Source organism: Dendrobates tinctorius, unplaced genomic scaffold (assembly GCF_039654945.1).
Source record: "Dendrobates tinctorius isolate UK_male_01 unplaced genomic scaffold, ASM3965494v1 ptg000007l, whole genome shotgun sequence".
NCBI lineage: Eukaryota > Metazoa > Chordata > Amphibia > Anura > Dendrobatidae > Dendrobates > Dendrobates tinctorius.
The window spans coordinates 42,730,227-42,758,121 of NW_027361675.1; the positions used below are offsets into that span (position 1 = coordinate 42,730,227).

Sequence of the window (27,895 nt, forward strand, 5' to 3'; positions counted from 1 at the left end):
TAGCTTGAGGGTCAGGGAAGGAGCCCATTGTCCCGGGAGGTTGAGCTGTCAAATCTTGCTTTCAAGACTTTAGGAATCAGTACATATTGGGACGAATGCCAATAGATATAAGATTGTTGGCATATCAGCTGAAAAATATCAGTCAAAAAAGTAATATTTTTTCTAATTATATAAAATCCCTAGTTCAAGACCATTAAAATGATCACTAATCATGTAGCCTACCATTGACATAACAAGACAAGTTGACTAACACCCTGCAAAAAGTTGTGCCCATATTCTCACAGAATCTAGTTTATATGATAAAACTCGAACAATAACCACAGAAGAAATCCATATTTTAAGAAATGTCTGACTTTATTTATGGTGACCATAAAACATTTTACAACAATTTGGTTTAGATTTATAACAGTTAAATACTGTGATATTAGGTTCCATAGTAAAGATTGTTTACATAAGACCAAGTTAAATGTGTGTTTGATCCCCATATCAGTGACTCCATCAGGACTTACTCTGTGCTCATTTGGCCATCATTTTTGGACAAATATGCCTATTTAAGGCAGGAACCAGAATGTGGTTGACTGCATTTTGATATAGGTGGATATGTCTGAAAATGATGTCTAACAGAGCATACCGTGACACCATCGGCATCACTACAGTCAGTGGCCCCATCAGCAAATACACTTGAATCCAGTTTTCCAGGGATTCAGAAGTAAGGCAAATCGGAGCCACAGTGCGAGCGCTGGGAGGAATCAAAAGTCTGCAGTCACACAAAGTGACTGCAGACTTATCATTTTAGACTAGACAACCCTTTTAAGATGACTGATTCCTCAAACAAATTTACCCCTTGATCTGTGGTGTGTTTACAATTTTGTGCTGATACTTTTCACAACACAGAAATCTAAAACTGGGTCTAATTAATGATACATCCTGTATAATAACTTGCACTATTAGATTGTCCTACAAAACAGCAATAACAGAGGAATACAAATTTTACATTATATGTGTCAGATCAGAATTTGAAGGAAGAAATATTCCATAGCTGATCTCAGTGCTCTGAAAACTGTAATGTAGATTGGACAATACTTTAAAAAGGTTAACTTGAAAATGCATTGTGTGTATATTATTAAATCAAAGGACAATGATTGTTTATAATATTGTACTTTTCTTCTGTTTTCCATCATACAGCCTTGGTATGAATATGTGAATATGCCTAATGTTTTATACATAGTGTGATAACTATTCCTATTAGATTGCCCTACAAAAATGTAATAATAGAGGAATATAGGTGTTCATTTAAAGGAAGAAGCATTCCATAGGTGAAAACTGACTGCTAAAACTTAGATAGGAAAATAATCCAAAGCAGTAGATGTCAATTTATTAAATCCTTGATACTAAATAATGCATATATCCTGTCTAGCAAAAGAACTGGTCCCAGGAGAAGCACTAGTTGGAATGTTTCAAACATCAATGGTTTTGTGTTTTGAACCTCAATGATTCCAAATACTAAAGTAGAACCAATGAGTTGTTGAAACGAGTCAACAAGTGCTTCCACTGGAACGTATTGCTCTGCCAGACTTGATATTAAAAGTTCAGTGCAAACATAGAAATGTATATAAGGATTTAATAAATTTATTTTTAGCACATACCTCTCCTGTTGTGGACTACCTTCAAGTCTTTAGGATCAATAATCATTTGCATGTGTAATAACTCAGGTTAGCAGACTATTTATTTTCCTTGTGAAGCTTAGATTGGAATATCCTGTTATTTAAAAAGCAGCCATACTTTTTGTATTTAATCCCCTTCAATCATTACAAAGTTATGAATTTTTATAATTTATTTCATTACCTTATTTACTTTTCTTTTCTGCCAAAGATCAGGCTGGAGTGCTATTTCAATTCAGTTCATGCTCCTTTAAAGCTGCTTTCAACTGCTGCTCAGCAAGATCCCTACACTATCTTTAGCAGTCTGTGTAGGTGACTTTCTCTATATGAGCCTTGTAGCTTATATTGGTTGAATATAGTGCACAGATCTGGCTGATCAGCAGATGAAGGAAGCTACTAAAAGAGAATGTTGAAACAGCACCGAAGGATAGTGTTTAAGATAGAAGGAACATAATAACGTAATTACGTTATTCATAACTTTGCGACGCCTGGAGGTTCATTAAATTAAAAAAAAAATTGAGTTACTTTTTAAAGGTCAATTTCAAACTACAATACGTATATTTTATCAAATAAAAAAACAATTACTATTTTTCTTATTATAATTTTTTCCATTTACCATCATGTATTCTTGGTTTTAATGGGTTAATAAAGTGCAAGAGACCATACAGAATTATGTACATAATGTATACATTTACATATGTTCAGTTTGGCTGAAGATGGAGTTTACAAGATTCCACACTTGACCCCAGCATCTTCAGAATGGTCACAATTGTGGACATTCCAGCGGATATAGGAGCACTGCAATAGGGAACTTTCATTTCCATGGCACTTAACGTTGTCAAGGAATATAATGCCAGTGCCCTGTCCGTACCATGCTTCTCCCCATGCTTTCATAGCTGTTCCACAGCCTAAAGAACGGCAAACCACTTTTGCTGCCTTTAGGTCCCATGCATCATCACATACAGTTCCCCACTGCAATAAAAAAAATATTTCCAAACGCCCTTCACATCGATGGCTTCCATTCACTAACCGGATAGACCCTGGAAACACAGAGAAAAATGTGGCATTTTGCAATTCTAATGGTTGCACGTTTTTGTAAACTTCTATTTCACCTTTGGTTATCTTCTGACATTTCAGAGATGTCACATTAATGCTCTGTATCAGAGATTGTTATGAAAATGTTCTGGGATTGATGATGGGAGTTACAGCTCACAGACATGTCAGAAGATAATTAACAGTTCAATGCTCCTTAAAGGGAATCTGTCACCCCTTTTTTGAGATATCATATAATGATATCATTCAATTGTGTGTCACATAAGGATTCTCTTAGTACTTTTGCTTCCCCCTGACCCCGCACCTTTCATGCATAATTACCTTTTTTATAACGGTTCAGATGTATGTAAACTGCCGCTGTCCGGTCCGCTGGGCGGGGCTTATTCACCTGCTCCCCCCTCCCTGTCTTGCTCTATGCATTTCTTCTTGTGTAGAGCAAGACAGGGAGGGGGGAGCAGTTGAATAAGCCCCGCCCATCAGACCAGACCATGGCAGTTTACATACATCTGAACCGATATAAAAAAGGTATTTATGCATGAAAGGTGCGGGGTCAGGGGGAAGCAAAAGTACTAAGAGAATCCTTATGTGACACACAATTGAATGATATCATTATATGATATCTCAAAAAAGGGGTGACAGATTCTCTTTAAATGCTTTAAAAAGTTTTATTTTAACACTTCAACAGCTAGGTTATTAGAATATGTCAATAGTCAACTGTATCCAGAATAGAACTTTTTATGGCTATTAACAATTGTGCCTTTATTGTAAATTGCCCATTTATTAAAGGGAATCTGTCACCCAATTTTAGCCTCATCAACTGCCAGCACCGCCATCAGAGGCTTATCTACAGCATTCTGTAATGCTGTAAATAAGCCCCTAATGTAGCCTGAAATAGAAGAAAAACAAGTTAGATTATACTCACCCAGGTATGGTCCGGGTCCGGAGGGAGTCGTGGTCCGGGTCCGGAGGGAGTCGTGGTCCGGCGCCTCTCATCTTCTAACGATGACGTCCTCTTCTTTTCTGCCCGATGCAGCTCCTGTACAGCCACACTACCGCATCGGGCAGGAAAGAAGAGGACATCATCGTTAGAAGATGGGAGGCGCCAGACTAGACTGCGACTCCCTCCGAACCCGAACCGCCCCTGGGTGAGTATAATCTAACTTGTTTTTCTTATCTTTCAGGTTACATCAGGGGCTTATCTACAGCATTACAGAATGCTGTAGATAGGCCCCCGATGGCGGTTCCGGCACCCAATAGGGCTAAATTTGGGTGACAGATTCCCTTTAAAACTTAACCATCACCAAGTTTTTGCAATTCCAGCAATGTGTCATTTACTTGGCTGCTTGCTGTAACATTTATCAGCAGGAGATTATTACTGGAGGACTAATAAATCTGTTGCCATATACAACAGTATATAAAAGTTTGAGCAGCCCTGGTCAAAATTACTGTTATTGTGAACAGTTAAGCAAGTTGAAGATGAAATATTCTCTCAAAGGCCTAAAGTTAAAGATGACCCGGTTCCTTTGTATTTGAGGCAAAAAATATATTATATTATATTGTCTTGTCATTTTTTTTCCATTTTAAAAATTATAATAAGGAAAATGGGCCAGTGCAAAAGCTTGGGCACCCGTCATGGTTAATACCTAGTAGCACCCTGTTTTGAAAGTATCACAGCTTGTAAAAGGCTTTTTGTAGCCAGACAAGAGTCTTTCTGTTCTCATTTGAGGGCTTATCATCCATTCTTCCTTGGAAAATTATTCCAGTTCTGCAATATTCCTGGGTCGTCTTGCATGCATGCACTGCTATCTTGAGGTGTAGCCACCGATTTTCAATGATGGTCAGATCAGGGGGACTGTGAGGGCCATTGTGAAACCATCAGCTCGCATCTTTTGAGGCAGTCTATTGTGGATTTTGATGTGTGTTTAGTATCATTTGTAGAAGCCATCCTTTTTTCAACTTCAACTTTTTTTTACAGATAGTAATACGGTATTCTTGCATCACTAATTTGTTGAAATTTCATTGAATCCATTCTACCCATGAAATGTTCCCCGTGCCATTGGCTTCATCACAATCCCAAAGCATAATTTATCCAGCCCCATGCTTAATGGTTGTCAAGATGTTCTTTTTCTGAAATTCTATGCCCTTTTTTTTCACACAGACCTTTGTTCATTGTGGCAAAAGAGTACTATTTTAAACTCATCGGTTCCCAGGACTTGCTTCCAAAATGCATCAGGCTTGTTTAGATGTTCTTTTACATGCTACCGATGCTGAATTTTATGGTTAGGAGGCAGAAGAGGTTTTCTTCTGATGACTTTTCCATTAAGGACATATTTGTGCAGGTGTCTCTGAACTGTAGAAGAATATACCCCAACTCCAGAGTCTGCTAAATCTTTCTGAAGGTCTTTTGCAGTCAAGGGTGGGTTATGATTTGCCTCTCTAGCAATCGTACGAGCAGCTCTCACTGAAATTTTGCTTGGTCTTCCAGACCTTATTTTGACTTCCACTGTTCCGGTTAACTGCCATTTCTTAATTACATTTCATACTGAGGAAATGGCAACTTTAAAATGCTTTGCTATCTACTCATAGCTTTCTCCTGCTTTATGGGCCTCCACAAGATTTATTTTCAAAGTGATAGTTGTCTGCTTAAAAGAACCCATGGCTGCTGTTTTTTGGTACAAGGATAGAGGAGGCTTGGTTTTTATAAAGCTGGGAAAATTGCATTATCTTGCCTTTCCTAACCATGTCAATGAACAAGCCATAACCCTCACAGGCTAATTAAGGTCTGAAACCTTGGTAAACTTTTTCTGAGCACACAAATCTCCACGTGTGCTCAAATTTTTGCATCAGCCCATTTCCCATTTTCCTTTTAGTAATTTTTAAAATGAAAAAAAAAAAATGACTATATATATTTTTTTGCCTAAAATACAAAGGAAATGTGTCATCATTAACTTTAGGCCTTTTAGAGATCATTTCATCTTCAACTTCCTTAATTGTTCACAATAACAGTAATTTTGACCAAGGATGCCACTGTACATCACTGTAATCATGGTCTCTGACCCTACACTTTGCCGAGATGGGGTAGTAAAATTCTAGTGACAGAATCCCTTTAATAATCATTAATGTCTTTTGGATAAATCAGATCTTTATGACTACAGTTATCTTTACATAAAAGTGGCTTCTCTGTGTCCGTATTTGAAAAACTAACTTCTTTTAGTCAGAGGCCCTGTACATGTTCAGAATCATTACCCAGAAGTTTAGACCTGATTCTCTTAGAATGTTGGGTTATTTAAATAATGTAGTTGGCATAAAAGAATCATATTTTTAACATTATTTGAAAGGAGTTGACCAGGACTAAAATATTATCTATCTGTAGGATAGGTCATCAACATCCGATCAGTGAGGATGAATACACTTGAATAGGAAATAAGCGTCACTACCCAGGAATGGACATTAAACATGTATGGAGCCATGCTATTCCCACTCCGTATATTGTTTATATCTGCTGAAACGGAAAAAAGCTGATAAGTGTGACTGATGTTGGACCAGCGACAATCTGATACCGATGAGCTGTCCAGTAAATAGTTCATCCATTTGTTAGTTCCGGACAACCTTTTTAAACATATTTAGAAAAGTATTTTTTTATGTTAACAGTTTTAAACAAAACCAATAGGGTCAAGTGGGTAGGTGATCTTGAAACTCTTTATTAGGGCTGACAATATTGGATATAGATATAAATTGGGATGAGACAGATCATTGGGTTTAGATCTACTGCAGTAATAAGTAATTTCAGATATAAAGTATTAGAGAATTGGTAATTTTATCAACAGAATATAAAATTGAATTTCTTTAAAGAAGGGACTTTTTTTTTTACTATTTGAAGACATCAGTTTTTGGTTTTCAATTCACAAAGCTGTTTGAAGGCTTTTTTGCAGAACAAATTTAAGGTTTTATGGTTACCATTTTAGGCTATAAAAATGCACCCTACAGGATAAATAATTTGTTAAGGTCAGTACAATTGTGCCAATATTTAACATGCCGGGCCCCAGCTGCCTTCAGAACCCATGGACCATCTAACACAGTTGATTGACCAAAGGAGCCATGTGCTTCTGCCAAACCCTTACATGCCACAGGTGCTATTGACTGCAGTGCCTAAGTGGTGAATGGAGACTTATTTTATCTTGGCTTTTTCACTAGGCCATATGCCTGTGCTATCCACTAGAGATATTATTATGTCCCATTGTAGTTAGAGCCCTATAAAAAGTTCCACATAGCATGACTTTTTTGTGGGAAGGGGCTAGGTGCTCCAATCATACTCTTTCATTGACTGGTCTCTATTAATTGTCTTCTTAAAGGTAGATTCTCACACATTGTGACAAGGGCCACCACTTCCTCCTCCTACCAAATTGAGGCCACATTTTTAACTTAGGTCAGCTTACCCTCCATTCTATCTATATAGCATGATTCTGTCTACTTGTTAACCTAGATATCAGAACACAAATCCTAGGTGAGAGGAAGCTGGAAACTACTTTACTCAACAATGATGTCCAGTGAGCACTTTGGAATTTGTCCCACTCTGCAGACTGGAATGTCAACAACTGTCATAAAGTTGCAGGGCCTACTAATCAGTAGAGACACAGAATACTGTCACGTACTTATAGCAAGTACACTGTGCTCTGGTCCAGCTGTGACGGAGTACTGTAGGAGTACTGACCAGGGTCCTGAAAATCAATTTGCTCAACTTTAAGAGATTCCATTGAATCTTAGGCCATACATACCATCTTTTGGAGGCGTTGCTGATTTAGTTGTCACATCAAAGCTGCTTCCTTTGAAAAAGAATTCGGAGTCTCTCACACCTAAGAAATGTAATATATGGTTATTCATAAATAAAATAATAATGACAAACATAAAGATTAGAAATAGAAATAAGCAGCATATTGTGCTATTCATAATCTTGACATTTTTGAAGTGCCCTACACCCAAAGCGCATTTATTTAAAAATGCAAAGAAGATTCGTTGAAGGGAACGTCTCACAATGGGTTTTTTATTCATAAGTATTAATTATATTTTTATTATATTTTGAAAGCAAAATAAAATGTACTGTTTTAACATTTTTTTTAATCATTTTCTTTTATGCAGCCACTGGGGCTGCCATTTTTGTGCAAGTGTCTGAGTGTGGGAGAGAGGGTCCCCGTCGAGTGTCCGAGTCGGAACCAAGGGGACCGTCACCTGGGTTCCGGGGGAAACTGTTTCCGGGGGACAGAGTTCGGGGATGGACCGTTGTGACAGACAGATGGGCTGGGGGAGGGACCAGTATAAAGGAGGGCGGGGAATTCCCGGGACGATGAGTCTGCAGAACGAGACAGAAGGAGCAGGAGATCGTGGGAGCGACTGAGAGCCAGAGCGACTCATCAGAGCCAGGAAGGAGGCCAGAAACAGGAGAGACACTTACCGTGGACATCAGTGGGACGGCGCCGAGCTGACCGTCCGAGAACCGCTGCCCCGCGTCGACCAGCAGCCGCCGCCTTCTTCCAGCCCATGGCTGTGACCTGCCCGCAGTCATTCGCGGCCGTTGCCGCCTCGCTCATGCCCGCGGCTGCGGTCTGTCTCCCGCTGCCTGCAGCCGTTCTGCCCTCACCCGTGGTCGCGGCAAACCCAGTGCCGTCGGCGGCCACCACTGTCCCGCTCCAGTCCACAGCAGGGGCTGAGCCTCTGCTTGCCGTGGTTTTCCCGTTGCAGCCGTTAGCTGCGCAGGTGGCCCATCCTTCGCCATCCCACATCGCTGCCGCTTGCCCCAGCCCGGGGGCTGCGGCCCATCCGTCCAAGGACTCCGCTGGGGCCTGTGAGGTTCCAGTGTCATCAGAGCATTGGAGCGTGCGAAGATGCCGTCAATGCCTCAGCAACTGGGCCCAGCGACTACTACGCCGAAAGACCACCATCCCGAATGGCGAGGGACGTCTGGACGGCTAAGTTGACTTTATAATTAAGGACCCGTAGTCGGCCATACTGCGGCCCTATAGTGACCGGCTAGTGCCGGACGTAGTTGTGTTCTACCCTTTTGTGTTTGCTTGTTTAGAGCCCCTGTGAGGGGCCGTGACTGAGGAAAGTTCCCTCTAGTCCTATAAACGTTATTATAGAAAGCACCAAATTGTCTCGCGACTCGTCACTGCATCCTGCGTACCTGCAAGCACCACATTTGGCATAGTCGGCAGGATGCAGTCTCCGAGCGCGGACAATGAGGGCCCCCGGCCCAGCATTTCTTTTGGGGGCTATGCTAAGCAATCTACCCAGGTTCTCCGGCAGCAATACTATGCTGTGGAATTGGATGGAGCGAATGCGTGTGTTATTCAGGATGCATCCTCTTACCCCTGACCTAGAGGCAGAAGTGGCCCTGATGGCGTTGGACGGGGAAGCCCGGGATACCGTAATGTTGAGGCCCTGAGGGCAGCGAAACACCTTCGTCAGGGTGTTACAGATCTTAGAAGAGACCTATGGGGACCAGACCGATGTGGGGGAACTGAGAACCCTGATGTTTGGACGCATGCAGAAAGAGGGGGAAACAGTGACCCAGTATATGAATGTTTTGTAGGAACTGTTTTTAGCCATTGAAAGGAAGGATGGAGTCGGTGTGGGGACCATGGATGTAACATTGCATGACCTGTTAGTTACTGGGTTACGAGACACCCTGACATGACAGGCTTTGCGAGAGCGGGTGCGAGTGGACCCACATCTGACCTTTTCAGAGATAGGGAAGGAGGCACGGGTTCGGGAACAGGAGGAAGGGGTGACGATCCTGGAGGGGATGGCTCGGAGTATCGAAGCATCCGTAAGCGCCCTGAGCGAACCCCACTGGGTACAAGAGATGAAGCAAGAGATACAGAGTATTAAAGGTGAACTGACCGAAGCCAAGAAAGCGGCCACAAGGAGTCGGCCAGGGCCGGGTAAAGGAGGCATGAACCATCGCGGCCCCCACCCAAGTGGGTCCCCACGACCATTCGCCTGTTACGATTGTGAATTGAGACGCTCCGCCCGAGAGTACCCATGTTCCAGGGCAAACTCGCCCCGCTGGCCAAGAAGAGCAGAGGACCCTGAGCCGTGGAGACGCTGCCCGGAGCTGGAGCCCATCACACGGGGTGGAGGAAGTCACGAAGACCTGGTTGCACGGTGCCCAGTGGTATGGGCAGAGATCGAAGGCTGTGCCGTGCGATGCCTAGTGGATACGGGATCGCAGGTTATGACCATGCCAGAGACTTATTTTTGGCAGCATTTTCCCGAAGCAGTGAGACCTCAGTGGGGGACAGTGATAAAGTTGGTAGCCGCCAACCAGCTGCCAGTTCCTGTCATCGGAGTAGCCTGGATGCAGATTTCGATAAGTGGCAAATCACTCGGCCTCCGGGGAGTGGTCCTGACCCAGGGTGACACAAACAGCAAACATCCGGTTATTCTGGGTATGAACATACTATGAGAGTTCAGCAACCTCCTCCTCAACGAACCCACACAAGAGACTCTGAGCCTCTGGGGTTCTCGCACGGCCCAAGGGCAGGTCTTCCAGCAGTTGGTGCGGGAGGCGCGAGTGGTCCAGGAGTGCCAGGAGGGTGAGGCGCTGGGCAAGGTCATCGCGCCGGCAGCCCCCCGCTTGTGCTTCCTCCAGGGCAGATGGTGGTAGCTCTGCCGATCTGCACCCCGATGCCACTGGAGGGCGTGGAGGTGCAGGTGGAACCATATTACTCGGAGCGCCTGCACCCTGGCATACTGGTAGCCCGCTCCCTGGCCACGGTGAGGGAGGGGGACCGTCCTGGTGCGTTGTGTCAACCTGGAAGACCAAGATATCGCCCTGAAGCCCGGGCCAAAATGGCCAAACTAGTGAGGCCTTTGGAGGAGATGCTGCCGGACCCCGCGGTCCAGTTGAAGGTGCAGCCCGAAGATCCTTGGGCAGCAACGGTACGAACCCAACAGACTGCCGTATCCTTGACCCAGGAGAAAGGTCAAGTCATCCTGGAGAGAATGCAGGCTGAACTTTCCGGCCTAGCGCCAGCCCAGCTTCTCCAGGTAGAGACAATTCTTGGACTATTTTACAGTGTCTTCGCCAGCCACGAGGACGACTTCAGATGTACCACGGCCATCACGCATGGGATCCCCATGGCAGGAGCGTCCCCCATCCGGGAGCGATATCGGAAAATACCACCGCAGCTATACCAGGAAGTGAAAACCCTATTAGCCCAAATGCTCTGGAAGGGGGACATACGAGAAAGCCAGAGCCCTTGGGCGACCCCTATTGTCCTGGTTCGGAAAAAAGATGGCACTCTGCGTTTGTGCGTGGACTATCAGAAGTTGAACGCCTGCACCATCAAGAATTCGTATCCATTGCCCCGCATAGAAGAGTCTCTGTCCGCCCTGGGGAACGCGATGTACTTTTCAACCCTAGACCTGGCCAGTGGGTACTGGCAGGTGCCGATGTCGGAGGAAGACAGAGCCAAGACGGCATTCATCCTTCCCATGGGACTATTCGAGTTCAATCGGATGCCGTTTGGGCTGGCCAACGCCCCAGGAACTTTTCAGCGGTTGATGGAGCGGTGTCTAGAAGACCTCAACTTTAAAGCCACGTTGATATACCTGGACGATATAATTTATTCCGCCACATTCAAGGACCACCTGAGGCGGTTGGGGCAGGTGCTCGGCCGGCTGCAGAAGTACAGGTTAAAGGTAAAGCCCCAGAAATGCCACCTGTTCCACACCCAGATCGAATACCTGGGGCATACCGTCTCGGCAGAGGGCGTCCGACCATCCCTGGAAAAGGTTGCTGCCATCCAGGGGTGGCCTACCCCCAAGACGGTGAAGGACGTGCGGGCCTTCTTGGGGTTGGCCGGCTACTACCGTCGGTTCGTGAAGAATTTTGCACGCCGAGCTCGAGCCCTGCAAGACCTGCTGAAGGGAGCTCCCGCCGGGGCGAATGAACGGAAGATCCAGTGGCAGCAACCGCAAGAGGATGCGTTTCAAGATCTCAAAGCTGCTCTCTCGGACGCCCCGGTATTGGCATATGCTGATTTCTTGCAACCATTCATCCTGCATACTGACGGGAGCCTCCAGGGATTAGGAGCTGTGTTGTCACAGGTGCAGGACAGCCGGGAGAAAGTGATCGCCTACGGTACCCGGTCGCTGCACGACTCAGAACGCTACCCGGACAATTACAGCTCTTTTAAGCTCGAGCTCCTCGCGGTAGTGTGGGCAATGATGGAGCGATTCGCAGAGTACCTGGCGGGCTCTGAAGTAGTAGTGCGGACCGATAACAACCAGTTAGCCCATTTGGAGAATGCCAAACTGGGGGCCCTAGACCAGCGGTGGGTGGCTCGGATGGCCAAATTCAATTATAAGATCATCTACAAACGGGGAGCTGAAAACGTGCACACCGACGCGCTCTCCAGAATCCGACACACCACCCCAGGAAGAAGTCGAGACAATGAATTAGAAGCAGACGAGACGCCGTTCACCCTCACCACCGCCGCACTTACAGTCAACACGCAAGAAGCGCCTCATCCGGGACTCCTAGGAGGGATGCTGGAACAGCCCCGCGACAAATGGATTCAGCAGCAACAGGAAGATAAAGAAGTTGGACTCCTACGCCGATTGGTGGCCACTGGTAAATTGCCCACGGGCTCACAGAGACAGACCTTGACCCAAGATATGTTGCTGATGTTGCGCCAGTGGGAAAAACTAGTCATCAAAAAGGGACTTTTATATTGAAAAGCCATGTCACGAACCACGTCAGCTACGATATGGCAGGTGATCGTGCCTGGAGCCCATCTCAACCAACTGGCCCTGGAAGCCCATGAGAAGGGGGCTCATTTTGGTGCTCAAAAGACTTTACAGTGGTTGCAGCAGATAGCGTACCACCCACGCTTGCACGCTGCTGTAGAAGAAGTTTGTCGAACCTGCCGCCCGTGCGAGCTCGCTAAACCCCCCGTGCAACGAGCCCGGTGCAAACTATTGTAACATCAGCCCCTCTGGAGCTTGTTACGGTGGACTATCTGACCATAGGTCCTGCCTATCAGGGGTATGAACATTGTCTCGTTATGTTGGGCAATTTCCCCAAGTTCGCCGTGGTCACCCCCACTCGAGACCAGACAGCGGAGTCGGCCGCCTATGCGATTTGTAAAAACTTTATCCAAGTGTACGGCTGCCCGCAACGAATACATTTGGACCAAGAAGCGTGCTTCCTAGGAAGAGTCATGGAAGAACTACATCATCTCTACGGTATCGATAAGTCTCGGACTACACCATACCACCCGCAGGGAAACGGAGCCTGCAAACGATTCAATCGGACACTAATCCAAATGCTGCACACCCTGGAGAGCGACCGATAAGCCCGTTGGCCTGATACGTCCCTGAGCTGGTGTGGGTATATAATAACCGGGTATACCGGGTGACTGGTTACACCCCCTACTCATTGCTGTTTGGACGGGAAGGCAAAGGAATCACGGAAGTTGAGTTAAACCCGGAGGAACCTCTACCCTGGACCAGAGTATTCTCGTGGGTCCGAAACCACCGGCACCGGCTGCAGACCCTCCACCGAAACGTCCATACAAAGCTCCAGGATCTAGAACACCCGGGAAGAGCACTGCCCCCACCAATTGACTTCCAGGCTGGGGATCGGGTACTCGTACTAGATCAACGCCCCCAAAACAAGTTAGAACCACGGTGGGAGGAGAACCCGTACCGAGTGTTGCGTCGGGTAAGCCCCGACGGGCCTGTGTATGAAATACAATCGGAAAGAGACGGTGCACCTCTCACTTGCACTGTGCACCGAAATATGTTGCGCCCCTGTGCGTCCACTGATCCCATGTGACCCAAGCCGATCACTCAGGTCCCAGACCCCCCCGTCAACAGTCTGGGACCTGGATGACGAAGAGGACTTCCCAGCCACATCCGCAGGCTCTCCAAGTAATGACATTGCAGCAGACCCAGTTAGCCTGCCAGAATCGACCAACCCACCACCATCCACCACCCCAGAAAGCTCCACCCCGGTCGAACTTAGACGCTCCGAGCGGTCAACAGCTGGCAAACCCCCTGAACGTTATGAACAGGACCAGTTCGTATGGTGACAAGAACTGTCGTCTCCAAAGACTAACTCGAGTCTACTAAAGCCCTCCCCTGAGGACTGGCGAGCATACAGGGAGGGGGAGTGTGGGAGAGAGGGTCCCCGTCGAGTGTCCGGGTCGGAACCAAGGGGACCGTCACCTGGGTTCCGAGGGAAACTGTTTCCGGGGGACAGAGTTTGGGGACGGACCGTTGTGACAGACAGATGGGCTGGGGGAGGGACCAGTATAGAGGAGGCAGGGAATTCCCAGGGCAATGAGTCAGCAGAATTAGACAGAAGGAGCAGGAGATCGTGGGAGCGACTGAGAGCCAGAGCGACTCACCAGAGCCAGGAAGGAGGCCAGAGACAGGAGAGACACTTCCCCTGGATATCAGTGGGACGGCGCCGAGTCGACCGTCCGAGAACCACTGCCCCGCATCGACCAGCTGCCGCCGCCGCCTTTTTTCAGCTCGCGGCTGCAGCCTGCCCACGGTCATTCGCGGCCGCTGCCGCCTCGCTCCTGCCCGCGGCCACCAGTGGCCGCTGCCGCCTTCTTACAGCCTGCGGCTTGCCCACGGACACCAGCGGCCGCTGCCGCCTCACTCCAACCCGTGGCTGCGGCCTGTCTCCCGCTGCCCGCAGCCGCTCTGGCCTCACCCGTGGTCGCGGCAAGCCCAGTGCCATCAGTGGCCACCACTGTCCCGCTCCGGTCCACAGCAGGGGCCGAGCCTCTGCTTGCCATGGATTCCCCGTCGCAGCCGTTAGCTGCGCAGGTGGCCTATCCTTCGCCACCCCACATCACTGCCACTTGCCCCAGCCCGGAGGCTGCGGCCCATCCGTCCAAGGACTCCGCCGGGGCCTGTGAGGTTCCAGTGTCATCAAAGCGCCGGAGCGCGCGAAGACTCCGTCAATGCCTCAGCAACTGGGCCCAGCAACTACTACGCCGAAAGACCACCATCCCGAACGGTGAGGGACGTCTGGACGGCTAAGTTGACTATATAATTAAGGACCCGTAGTCGGCCATACCGCGGCCCTATAGTGACCGGCTAGTGCCAGACGTAGTCGTGTTCTACCCGTTTGTGTTTGCTTGCTTAGAGCCCCTGCGAGGGCAATCCATGTTACCCCTTTTTGTTGATCAGTCCGTGACTGAGGAGAGTTCCCTCTAGTCCTATAAACGTTATAATAGAAAGCACCAAATTGTCTCGCGACTCGTCACTGCATCCTGTGTACCTGCAAGCACCACATGAGCATGACATTTACACGCAGCAAATACAGCAGACCCTGGCCATAGAAAACTGTGGGTAGTGAGTGACCGTTACACCCTGGGCTGCCAAGCACATAGATGTCTGAGGAACCAGGTGCCATTTTTTTGTAGCCCAGCTCTCTGCACTAAGCTACAATATCCCCCGGTCACCAATTACGCAGTGTTCAGCGGCGTGCACTGACAGGAGGTCTGGATAGCGGTAGTGAGAGAAGGTTCAGGGCAGTGGTTTCTAGACTAGCTAGTTGTTCTCACAGCTGGAAGAAGACACTTTTACTATATAAGCATACGGAGCGTCAGCTCCATAAACTTACATTGAAATAGCAGCTTCCGGCTCACACAGACTGCAGTGTTAACCAGCTGGTCTGAATCACAATCATGACTGAGAGGCCAGAGCCGCGCTGTGAGCAAAGTGAAGACGGCGCTCTGTGAGTATATCAATACATTTCACTACACTATACTATACAATTTTACACAGGTTGAAGGAGCAAAAAATGAATGGGAGTGCTTTACAAATAAATAAAAAAATGAAAATACTTTCTATCACCGCATTTATAAGTGCACTCTATCAAAACGTAAATTTATGATATATACTATAGACAGAAAGATAATCAAAAAGCCAGAATGTTTTTTCGGTCACCCCACCTCCCTAACAAAGTGCAATTAAATGGAATGAAAACATCATATTTACCCTAAAATGATATCAATAAAAACATCAGCTAACCACACAAAATAAAAAAATGCAGTGAATGCCGTTTATATAATACCCCCAAAACTGAGGAATTGTGTTGCATTTTTATACTACACTATGGGGAATGGGCACCATTTAATTTTCACTTCAATTAGCAGAAAAGTCTGAATCAACGCTGACAACAGTCTTCAATGACACTGTTCATGTGTCAGTAGCACATTATATTCACTAACAAAATGGCTTCACACTGTGTTCCCAAATTTAATTCTCTCGTATTCTTTTGCAAACATCCAGAAAGGGAGGGGAGGAGTGACATCACACACAGGTGAGCAGAGGAGTGACATCACACACAGGTGAGCAGAGGAGTGGCATCACACACATGTGAGCAGAGGAGTGACATCACACACATGAGAGCAGATCCCACCCACATTTAGTACAGTTGTAATGTGAGCTAGCAGTACACTAGGTTTTCATGAAAAATTTTAACAGCTGCTCCCCCAGTGTTTAAAAGTTAAAAATATCAAAACTTTTTAAATAATTCAATATTAAAACAAATTATGACTTTAGTATTTTTTTCAATTGATATCTTTCTTTATGAAACATTCCCTTTAAGTAGAACACTTATAAATGGGTTTTATGACAATAAAAATGGATCTTATCTAAAAGGATCTTGGAAAATAATACACTTCTCAAATAGAATTCATTACTTGAAATGAACCCTTTTTCTATGTCAGGCTTAGTGCTCATTCAGCTGTCAGCTTTTTCGTGTAAAGTGCTATTTGTGTTTTTCACAGATAGCACTTGTACCTATGATAGTCTGTTCACATGTCTGTGATTTTTAGCGGACTGAGTTGTTCATGCAAACTCACCGAGAATAATATGACTGTCAAATCAAACTCGACAATGTAAGTCTGACTCTATGAAAGAAAAATGGACAGCAGTCGGATGCCATCACAGACCGTTTTCACTGACAGAAGAGGGTGGGAAAAAAAAAATTCATATTCGAAAAAAAACTGATGAAAATTGGATTAAACTTTGATGAAACTTGTTTGACCCACTGATGAAAATCTGGTAAAAATCATTGATTTAAAACTCGGTCCTTTTTTATTGCACATGAAAAATATTGATTTCTGAATTAGGCTTTACCTATGTCGCCTTATCACTAATATTCCAAATTCAAAGAAAAAAGCGAAAAGTAGCAAGAGGCAACAGTGTGTCTGAGTGCCAAGCCTCCAAGGCAATAACCAGATCTGTATCGAGGAGACAAAAAATGGAGGCTTGAGAAAGGCTCACAGTTTTGAGCTCAAACGTCTGCCACTTTGGGCTGTTAAGTGTGCTGCCTCCATTTTCTGTCTCCTAATATTCTAAATAGCTTTAAACATATTAGAACGCCCCTGTCAGTAAGGGCCTATATGTAGCGTGGTGCAGGACGGTAGCCATGGGTGAGGTACTTGGTTTCAACGCCCCACCACACTACATGAAAATGGGGGTCCTGGCTAGGTGTGTGTGCTCTTGTTACCTGGGCGTTACACCTCTAAAGACCGCATGCTGCCGTTTTACTTGACAGGCCAGGACCAGATGTTACGAAGCTGGGAGAGGGAGACCAAAGTCCATAAATAAACTTTTTTTTACTGAACATGAGCTTGATAAAAACTATACATATCAGATAATAGGCACAATTCTTTGCAAATGTTTCTCTTACATTAGGCAGACATGGGCACTTCTCGGTTACATTTAATTAAAACTTCATTTTCCTTGCCCTTCATACTCTTGCACCTCATGATAATCCAGAAAACGATTATGAGAGACTTCATCCTCCCCTGTGAGGGCCACACGGGTTGAAGTGTAAATTATGCTATGGCTGCTCACTGCTACTTTCACTTCCCAACTGACTAATGAGGACTCCACTTTGAGGTACGTTGGTACAACTCCTCACCAGAAAGTACACTGCTCTCCATAGGAGAATTTATGTCCCAACATGGTGACCATAGCTTCCTTTCAATAAAGACAATTGAGCTTCTTTTCTCTGTAGACAACTGTTCACTAGCATCCTGTTGATAAAATTCCTTCCATGCTTTTAATTCTCTTTAAATCAGCCTTCTGCTCTACCCTGGCCAAAGTTCTGTAGCATTTAAATGGCCTCCCTGGCCTGGGTTTCAATCTGTCAAATGTCTCTTTGCATTTTCTGGTTCGTTAGGACGTATTATCGGATGTCCTCCTTCTCACCATCTGCAAGCATTTACACCTTAGGTCTTTCACTACTAAATGCTAGGCCCTATATGAGTCACTACCATGAATCTATCTCTTGTATAACCATGTAGCACCTCCCATTCTGGGCTAGTCCCAACTATTAATTCTATCTATACCCAACCAAGTGAAGGCAAATTACTTAAACAGACAAAATCACATTTAAAACTATGCAATGCATTATATGCTAACATCGTATCTCCAAGTGGGGTTGTGTACAGCACCCCCTACTTCCCTGCATGTGTGCTCTTCATCTGAATATGAACAGATATCATGAGTGCATGCATGGCAGGAGAAGGGTACTGATGAACAATGTGATTTGAAGCAAATTAGAACATCAGCGATCAGGTTAAAAATGTACTGTATGCCTAATGCAAATAAAAGGGTGCATTTCTGGTATTGAATTCAATTTCTGAAGTGTATTATTAATCCAAGATCTTTTAGAAGGGATTTATTTTTTACTGTGGTTAAACTCTTTTAAAGCAACACTCCCAGTGTCAGACTGGGATGCTAATCGCCCACCAGTGTATCTAAAGGGAATTTGTAGTTATATTCCGCGCTGCCACTGAGACAAATTCCAGGAGAATGCTGTACGATTGCAGTGGTTTTATTCAATGCGTTTCAGGGGTCTCATGCCCCCTTCATCAGGAAATACCACACAGTACATACAGGTATCACAGACAAATAGTTTTGAGAGGACGCTGGATTTCAAAAAAATGAGCGCCAACAAGTCAGATGATGCAGTGTCAAAGTTCAATGACATCACATAGTTAACAATTCAAGTGGAATATATTACAAAGATATGCATAGTCTAAAGAACTGGTGATTTCTCTTGCATTTCCAGGAAATAAGTTTATGGTTAAACCGGACTTATTTCCTGGAAATGCAAGAGAAATCACCAGTTCTTTAGACTATGCATATCTTTGTAATATATTCCACTTGAATTGTTTACTATGTGATGTCATTGAACTTTGACAGTGCATCATCTGACTTGTTGGCGCTCATTTTTTTGAAATCCAGCGTCCTCTCAAAACTATTTGTCTGTGATACCTGTATGTACTGTGTGGTATTTCCTGATGAAGGGGGCATGAGACCCCTGAAACGCGTTGAATAAAACCACTGCAATCGTACAGCATTCTCCTGGAATTTGTCTCAGCGGCAGCACGGAATATAACTACGAATTCCCTTTGGATATATCATTTCTTCTGGTCACTAAGGACCTGTGGATCTGCAGCAGCCGCTACCTACATGCTCTTATCTCATCCTAACCAGGTGAGCAAATTTCATGATATACTCTATCCTTTGTAATGTGGATAAGACCCTATTGCGCTTTTTGTCTCCCCCCTTTTTTTTGCAAGGGCCCATCAGTAACATCGACTTTGGGGGCCCACTTTTAACCTGCATACACATATTCGATTACCCTCGTTCACAAATTTACTTCTACCTCTATATAATAAACTGGGCAGTTTGGTTAATGAATGAGGAGATGCTCCTTTTTTTTTGTACAGAGTGAATCAAGTGAATTATGCCAAGTACTGCCCATACAGTGAGGTTGGGGGCCCAGATCTGCACCAAGAGCCCACTGGGGGATTCCCCTGTTACCTTGTGGGCCAGTCTGAGCCTGAACACTCCTGTTGTTTTTTTACTGCAGCGCTGGAGTGGTGTCACTAATCTAAGTTCCCTGCACTTAGATTAAAGCCCCCCATTACACATAGCGATATCGCTAGCAATATTGCTGTAACGTCACCGATTTTGTGACGTTATAGCGATATTGCTAGTGATATCGCTATGCCTGATATGATACTTACCTCCGACCGGCTCCCCCGCTGCTCATCGCTGGTCGCGCGAGAACGTCCTGGACCATTTCTCGTCGGGCGTTTCCTGCTGGGCTTCCTGTGGAGCCGATGAGTGACGCGTGGACGCGGGCGGGAGGACGTCAGGATCGCCGCGTCTGTCAGGTAAGTAGCGACCCCCGACCCTAGCGATGTCGCTGGTGAGATCTGCCTGTGTGGCAGCTCACTAGCGACCACTTAGCGATGCACCAGCGATCCATATCGTTGTCGGGATCGCTGGTGCATCACTAAGTGTAACGGTACCATTATACTTACCAGCCTCTGTCTTCTTTTATTGACACTGCTCCGCTGCTATGGTCAGTCTCAGCAGTTTGTGATCTGCCTAATCGCTCCAGTGTTTGCTGGGAGAGCCAAAGATCATAACTCAGTGTGAGTCTATGAGAGTGGCTGTCAGACTGACATTGAGAACTTGTGACTGTTAACTCTGACTTCAACTCAGTCAGAAGCTGTGGTCACAAGATGGCAGATTGGGACTAGAGCAGTGACGGGAAGATCTGACTATGGAGGCTGGTAAGTACCAGACTAGGGTAAGGGAATTTAGTTTTTTAGCACCGCTCAAGCAGTGAAATAAATAAAAAAAGCTAGAGTGGTGCTTAAAGCCATTTTACACTTTGATAATGAAACCTAAGCCCCCTTCACACATAGCGAGAAAGCTAGCGATATCGCTAAAGCGATTTTGTGACGCAACAGCAATATCGCTAGCGATCTCGCTACATGTGACACATACCTGCGACCCGGCCCCCCGCTGGATATCGCTGATCGCGTGCGAACGTCCTGGGCTATTTTCTTCTCGCTGGCGTCCCGCTGGCGCCGACTAGCGACACATCATCGCTGCGTGTGACAGGTAAGTAACGACCGCCAACGGGCTGCTGCGTCGCTGGTGAGATCTGCCTGTGTGGCAGCTCACTAGCGACCATTTAGCGATGCACCAGCGATCCTGACTGGGTCGTATCGTTGTCGGGATCGCTGGTGCATCGCTAAATGTAACGGGACCCTAATATATACATATAAATGCAAGAATGTAGAGTAGTTCACTTATTAGTGCTGTACTATGTGTTTCAGAGATACTTTCTTTGTACTCAAAGGGTCATAGTTTTTTATGTCTGAGCTTCATAGATCTGGCCCTGAAACACCATGAAACCATGGAAAAGACACAATATAGTAGGTCACATTCACACTGCCTTTTGGTTATACAGTCGGCTGAAAAATCCTATAAAACATATTCACCTTGACAAATTACACCTGCATCTTCATGATGTCCACAATTATGTTGCCCCCAACCTAGGTTGAAGCATTCGATTAGATCTTTCTCGGTACCAACACAATCTACATTATCAAGGAGGATGGGACCACTGCCATAGCCAAAATAACTAAGAGTTGTAGCCACAATGGCGGGACCACAACCCATCTGCTTGCAAACCACCTGTGCGTTGTTGTAATCCCAGTCATCATCACATACAGTTCCCCAAGTATTCTGATAGAGCACTTCCACTCTTCCTTGGCAACTGCTATTTCCATTTACTAGTCTAATACTGCCACCTGGTGGGTAAAAGGAAAGAGCAATTAATGTAACAAAATATTTATTTTTATGCAAGTCTAAAAGTTTTTAATTTACCTAAATAACAATGCTTATTTTCTTTCATTTAGAACAATTAGTATTGGACAATTATTTTAAATTTGTGGTTTATTGTTTCAATTATGATTATGTTTAACTCAATGTAAAATTATGAAAACACAGCTGGATATTGTTTTTTCCGAAAGCAATAATATGCCTTTATTTTTCTTTTGTATCTGTAAGTAAGTTCAGTTGGATGTATGAAAGAGGCTAGGCAGCAAAGAGGCTAGCAAACGTGATAATTCTGTATATTGCCTCCATTAAATTGCAACTATTATATGTAGGTAATTGGCTTCTTTGTCTTGTGAAACTGTGGTCTGGTTAAATTGATTTATAGTAATTACAAAGAAGCTTAGTCAAGCTAGAAGAAGACTCCATTAGAAATCCTTGCTTAAATAATAATTGATCTAGTGACCCTAACAGCAGGGGTAGACATGCTTCAGTATATTGTAAGCTCTAAAGTGTACAGTATAAGAAATTGCCCGTATTATTTTTCATGAGACCAAATATGGATCAAACAGTTGCACATACTGTAGCTCTTAAAGGGAATCTGTCACCTCATTCTACGCATATAAGCTGCAGCCACCGCCATTAGGGGCTTATCTACAGCATTCTGTAATGCTGTAGAAAACCCCCCGATGTAACCTGAAAGATATGAAAAGCAAGTTAGATTATACTCACCCATGGGTGGTCCGATGCAATCCGGGTCCGATGGGTGTCGCAGGTCCCGGTCCGACGCCTCCCATCTTCATGCGATGACGTCTTCTTCCTTGCTTCTGTCGCAGCTCCTGCGCAGGCATAATTCTCTTCCCTGCTGAGTGCAGAGCAAAGTACTGCAGTGCGCAGGTACCGGGAAAGGTCAGAGAGACCCGGCGCCTGCGCACTGCAGCACTATACTCTGCCCTCAACAGGTCAAATTAGTACGCCTGGGCAGGAGCCGCGACAGAAGCAAGGAAGAGGACGTCATTGCATGAAGATGGGAGGTGCCGGACCCGGACCTGTGACACCTATCAGACCCGGACCACCCTGCAGGTGAGTATAATCTAACTTATTTTTCTTATCTTTCAGGTTACATCGGAGGCTTATCTGCAGCATTATAGAATGCTGTAGATAAGCTCCTAATGGCGGTGGCTGCAGCTTATATGCGAAAAATGAGGTGACAGGTTCCCTTTAGCATTGAAAATTCTGCTTTGCAACAGATAATACCGTAATTTAATTATGCTATGATCTGGACCGGATTGGAGGCCTTACTATTGCAATCATTAGGGGGAGCAGAGGCCAGTAGCGTAGTCAGTAGGGAAATCAGAGGTCAGTCCACAGGAGTCGCAATGTAATAAGAAGCAGTGAAATCCTTGAAGAACCCCGGCAGGATGTGCCATTAATGAGGAGAGACTGCTGGCCAGGCGAAATCAAGCGGAACCAAATGGTGCTGGAAGATTTCCAGGGGGAGAAACTGTGTGCTGGACTTCATCTGGTGACTCACAGGAAGAGCTTCCTGGATATAAAAGCCCTGTATGCCAAACCGCAGGCAGATTTGGCATCAGAGAAGAAAGCAAAGAAGACGTGCTCCATAGATGTCCCTAAGGCCAGTGTAACAGCAAGGTGTTGGCCATTTCCTGACAAGGCCATGATTCCGCACATGAGGACTCAGAGTTCTGCTTGTGTAAGTCAGGACCAGGATCTGTGCCACACGCCAGAAAAGCTCAAGAGACCAGATGCCACCCATCAAGGGCCGAGGCCTGGTCCTTTCCGTTCCAATCCTGAGAGACTTCCAACGATGGTCAAATCGAGAAGATCCATGGAGAGACTACAACAGGCAGGACATGTGTCATGTCCGCCATGTCTGTCATGTCTGCCCTGTCTGTTTTCTCTCAAGAACTCCTGGAGCGATGTGCATGCGCATATCTTGTCTGCTATCCTGCTCGTTCCCTAGAGCAGTGTGCACACTCACCTCATGTCTGAGCTGCAGGATGCCTGCGTTTCTGCTGTCTTCTGTGATCTTCTCGTCATGTCTAGAATCTCTGATCAGGTGTCCCTGTCTGGATCCTGCACTGTCTGGTTCTGCAATCATCTTGTCATGTCTAGAACTCTGATCATGTGACCTGTCTAGGTTTCAGCACTGATTCTGCAGTCGTCTCATCATGTCTGGAACTCCGATCATGTGACTACGCTCTGTTATCCTGTGGATCTGAACCCGGAAGTGCTTCCCTGGTCCTGACCTGGAAGAGGAGGTGCTATGCCCTATATCAGGCCGCCCCTTCCTATGCTCAGGGCCTGAGTATTGTATTGTGTCCCTGCATGGCTGCTTGGTCTGTGGGGGCGCTCCCTCTATTCTGTGCCCTTGCACTCTGCTCTGTCATGCATCTCTGCACACGCTCCGTGCTCGTATTCCGTCTCTGGTCTTGTGTCTTGTCTAGTGTTTGTCCTTCGTGCCATGTTTTGTCCCTGCTCTGCTTTGCCTAGTAGTCCTTGTTTGCTCTGATTCTGTTCCATGTTTCTGTCCTTGTTTCATGTCTCGCTCTGCTTTGTGGCTTCAGGTACCCTGCCTCTGAACCATGTCCCTGACGTGTCTCCTCACACGTGCAGGTCTCCACTCTGAACCTCTCCCTGGCGTGTCTCTACATGTGCAGGCCTCGCTCTGTACCCTGTCTAGTCCCAAGGTCCTTCCTTGGCCCGGCTCCGGCCTACGCTCCGCTGCTAGACTGTCCCTGTCCCTGGCATGCTCTCCGCATGCGCAGGTCTCTGCCTCGTTCTTTGTCTTGTCCCTGTTTTGTGCGCTTTTGCACATTTCGTACTAGGCTTTGCCATGCTGTCTCGCATGTGACTCTGTCCTGTACCCTTTGCCTAGCCCTGCCTTGTGGCTCCGTGCACGTGCCTGGTCGCCTGGGCCTGCCTGGTGTGCCTCAGTCGTGCTGCCTCTAGCCGTGCTCGCCTGTGTGCCCCAGCCGTGCCCCGTCCAGTGCTATGGTGGTCTGGCTGCGTGGCCCCGCAGCGGTGCCGCCTCTAGTCGTGCCTGCTTGCAACTGCCATCATCGGTACCACCTGCCGGTGCTCCCAGCCGTGGTCTCTGTGCTTCCTTGCACTCACGCTGGTTCTCGCACTGTGCCTTTTCGTGCTACTCTTGCACAAAGCCTTTGTCTCTTTTGCTCTTCTCTGACCCCTAGTTTGCCTGCCAGATTCCATAACCTGTCGACCGCTGCCAGAGGTCCGGACTTAGATGACTGCGGCCTGATGTCCGGAGCTGATGTCCGTAGCCAGATACCTGGACCCTGTCGGTCGATGCCAGCATCTGGATTCTGATGCCACCGTACCTTGTCTCTCCCTGACATGCCCCTTGGCATGCGCAGGCCACCGTCCTGTGAACCTGACCCGTCCCTGGCATGCCCCTCGGCATGCGCAGGTCTCTGTCCTGTGAGCCTGATCCCGGCGTGTCCGTTGACACGCACCATGTCATTAACCCTGTCTTGTTTCCTTGCATGGAACCCTGGCTGACTTCTGGATGTCTGGATCCTGCCGCTCACCCTCTGAGCTACAGGCCCTGATGCCCTGGTTGATCGTGGACTGTTGTCCGGAGTCCGATGTCCGCATACCATCTGCACGTTCCATGCTTGGACCTCGGCGTGCCATTGCACGCACCCTGTTCTACGAACTCTGTGTGTTCACGTTTGCTCCTGTTGCACCCTGAAGAGTTCCTCAAGTCTTGGACCTCGGCGTGTCCTTGCACGCACCTTGTCTTATGTTCTGTGTGTTCACATTTTGCACCTGTTGTTCCTGAAGTCTTCCTTAATGAAGTTTCTTTGAATTAACGTCTCGTCTTGCCTTGTCTTGTTTCCCTGGTCCAGCTGCCGTGGTGGCTCACCCCCTTGGTCTTGCCCCTGACACTCCCTGTATAGGGGGTGGTTCTCATTTGGTCAGCTCGCCCTAGGTGGGTGGGTGCCACGGCCCAGAGGGTCCATTCTTTCTAAGAAGAACGACTCAGCGTAAGCTGACGCTCGTCACAACATGCCTGTGACTATGGAAGGACAGTGCATGTGAGCAGGGCTGTCATTTTCAGCAATCCTCTATAGCACCATGGTTGGCTGGGATTAGGGTCTCAAGTTGGGAGAAGGCCGGTTGGGATGTGAGAGGCTCAACGAGCTTTGATACACAGGGAAACAGTTCCGGCCTAGCGGTAAAATCCGGTGACCCCCGCTAGGCCCAGAATTGCAGGTCTCAGGTCTCCCTGAGGTAGGTCTTAAAGGGGCGACTATGCCTGAATCTAGATCTGGGCTTCTTTGAGGGTAAAGAGAGTCCCCTGTCCTGACTGGCATGGTCCAGAGTCATGAGGTGGTCACCCCCGAGTCAACCCATACTGAGCATGACTGGGTACGGGAGATATGTCAAGAGGTCTAGGACATTCAAGGTGAGCTGTGCAGTATCAAGGTTGACACCTGCCGCCATACCTCTAGCTGATCACACAGCCCCATGAGAAAGGAGGTCGGAGCGGGAAAGTAGTTTCTTCTAAGCCCCGTCACATTGTGCATATAGCCCATCAGCAGAATGGGAGCCAGAGTGTTGGACCTATGGTGGAAGGGGGCATATCTCAAGAGACTTTCCGAGTTGGGAAAGGAGGAGACGGAGATGTGCATCAAACAAGTACGCCCCACAGTCATGGAGAACACCATATGGTTTTGAGCCTCAGAGGGCAGAGGAGAGAAATCGGGACAGACTCTATTCACTCTGCTGGCACTGGCCAATGGGTCCTTGGAGGGTATGGACATACAGATGGAGAGGAAATGATCTCCAGGTTATTGGTTGCCCACACTTTGGCCACCATGCGGCAAAGATGAGTACCTGTGCATTGTATAAATTCGAGTGGAGCAAGTTTACAGTTGACACCCTGACAAGAAGTGGCCCGAGTTTGCATAATGCAAAAAGATCTCACCAGAGCTGACGCTATAGGACTGACACATGTGAGAGGAAATCCATGGACCTTGGCGGTGTCTCTCGATAGTCTTGAAGGCAGAAAATCCCTGGCTGGACATAGCCTCTTGGAACAGATGGAGACCAACCTCACAGAATTCTCCTTGAGACAAGTTGGACAGATCGAACAGTTATTGCGGCTATAATGGGGAGTGTTTGCATGGCACAAGGATGACTTTGGGTGCACCGAAGCTATTAAACATGAGATCCCAACTGGCACCATGGCTCCCAATCGAGAGAAGTATTGGCAGATCCCACATCAGATTTATCAGGAGGTGAAAGAACTGCTGGCCATATGCTGCTCAATGGTGTGATTCATGAAATCCAGAGTCTCTCGGTGGACCGCATCGTGTTAGTTCGGAAAAAGGATGGCTCCCTGAGGTTCTGTGTAGACTATCAAAGGCTGAATGCATGCACTGTATAGGACTCCTAACCCTTGTCCAGAATCGAGGAGTCCCTATCCACATTGGGAAAAGCTAAATATTTCTCCTCCCTTGACTTGGCCAGTGGCTACTAGCAAGTCCCGGTGGCTGTGAAAGATCTCTTGAAGACAGCCTTTGTTCTCCCTATGGGTCTGTTCAAGTTCAAATGGATGCCTTTCAACCTGCTGAAAGCACCAGGAATCTTCCAGCATTTGATGGAAAAATGCTTGGGAAATCTGGCTTTCACAACCACTTTGATGTATCTGGACTGCATAATCATTTATTCTGTGACGTTTGAAGATCACCTTAACTGGCTGGAGAAGGTATTTGAGCGGCTTCAAAGAGATGGTGCTAGGGTTGGCGGATTGCACTGAATAAAAATAAATAATAAAGTGCAATAGTAACCCGGGGTCCACCATGCAGAGATGAGATAACTGCTGCTAGTGAACAATGGCGGAACTAGACTGTGAGCGATCACCTTAAACGCACTGTGTTAAACGTCACACAGTGTGAACAGAAAGAGTACCACTCGGTTACAGCACAGCGTGGTACTGCTAAAAGTAAGCAAGGCACTAAAACCTTTTAAACATCACAAGGGAAGTAGCAAGTGGGATGGATAAGCCAAGCAAAAGAACTCAAATGACGCTTGGTGCAAGACCCTGTCAGTTTTCCTGAGAGATAAAGCATGAGGGTTGGACTTGCTCTGTAACTCAACTGTGCTAACTGCACACAAGAAGGAAACAGATGCTAAGCCAAGGGGAACTTACCCAGTCATAACCCTACCTGCCCAGGACAGTACACTCAGTGTATAGCGCAATACGTGCAAACAGAGTGGTAGCGTATCAACTCACATACATCACACATAAGTGATACTAGCGCGCCCGCGTGCGCTGCTGGGGGCCTTTAATACAATAGGCTCCACCCCAAACACTCATGCCCAGTCGGCCGAGACATTGCTCACGGGTCAATCTGGTGCTGCCACCCCACCAGGGCAGCAAACGGGCAACCACCAATGAGCAGACGCTGCATCATGGACATGCTCAGTCGGGTGAACTCTGG

The 27,895-nt window shown here is 46.7% G+C and overlaps 1 protein-coding gene across 4 annotated transcripts in view; it reads right to left on the bottom strand.

Annotated features, from left to right (window-relative positions):
* Positions 1 to 335: 335 nt before the first annotated feature.
* The window catches only part of SSC4D (scavenger receptor cysteine rich family member with 4 domains), a 46,731-nt gene continuing 19,171 nt past the window's right edge, over positions 336 to 27,895 (bottom strand). For 2 of the 4 annotated variants that reach the window (XM_073573943.1, XM_073573952.1), the window contains exons 6-8: positions 21,065 to 21,376; positions 7,490 to 7,567; positions 336 to 2,701 (exon numbers count right to left, since the gene is read on the bottom strand). In XM_073573943.1, coding sequence (XP_073430044.1) covers positions 2,385 to 2,701; positions 7,490 to 7,567; positions 21,065 to 21,376 — 707 coding nt within the window. In that variant the 3' untranslated portion in view covers positions 336 to 2,384. The remainder of the gene's footprint in view (positions 2,702 to 7,489; positions 7,568 to 21,064; positions 21,377 to 27,895) is intronic. The other 2 variants (XR_012231832.1, XM_073573962.1) reach the window with 2 other exon arrangements.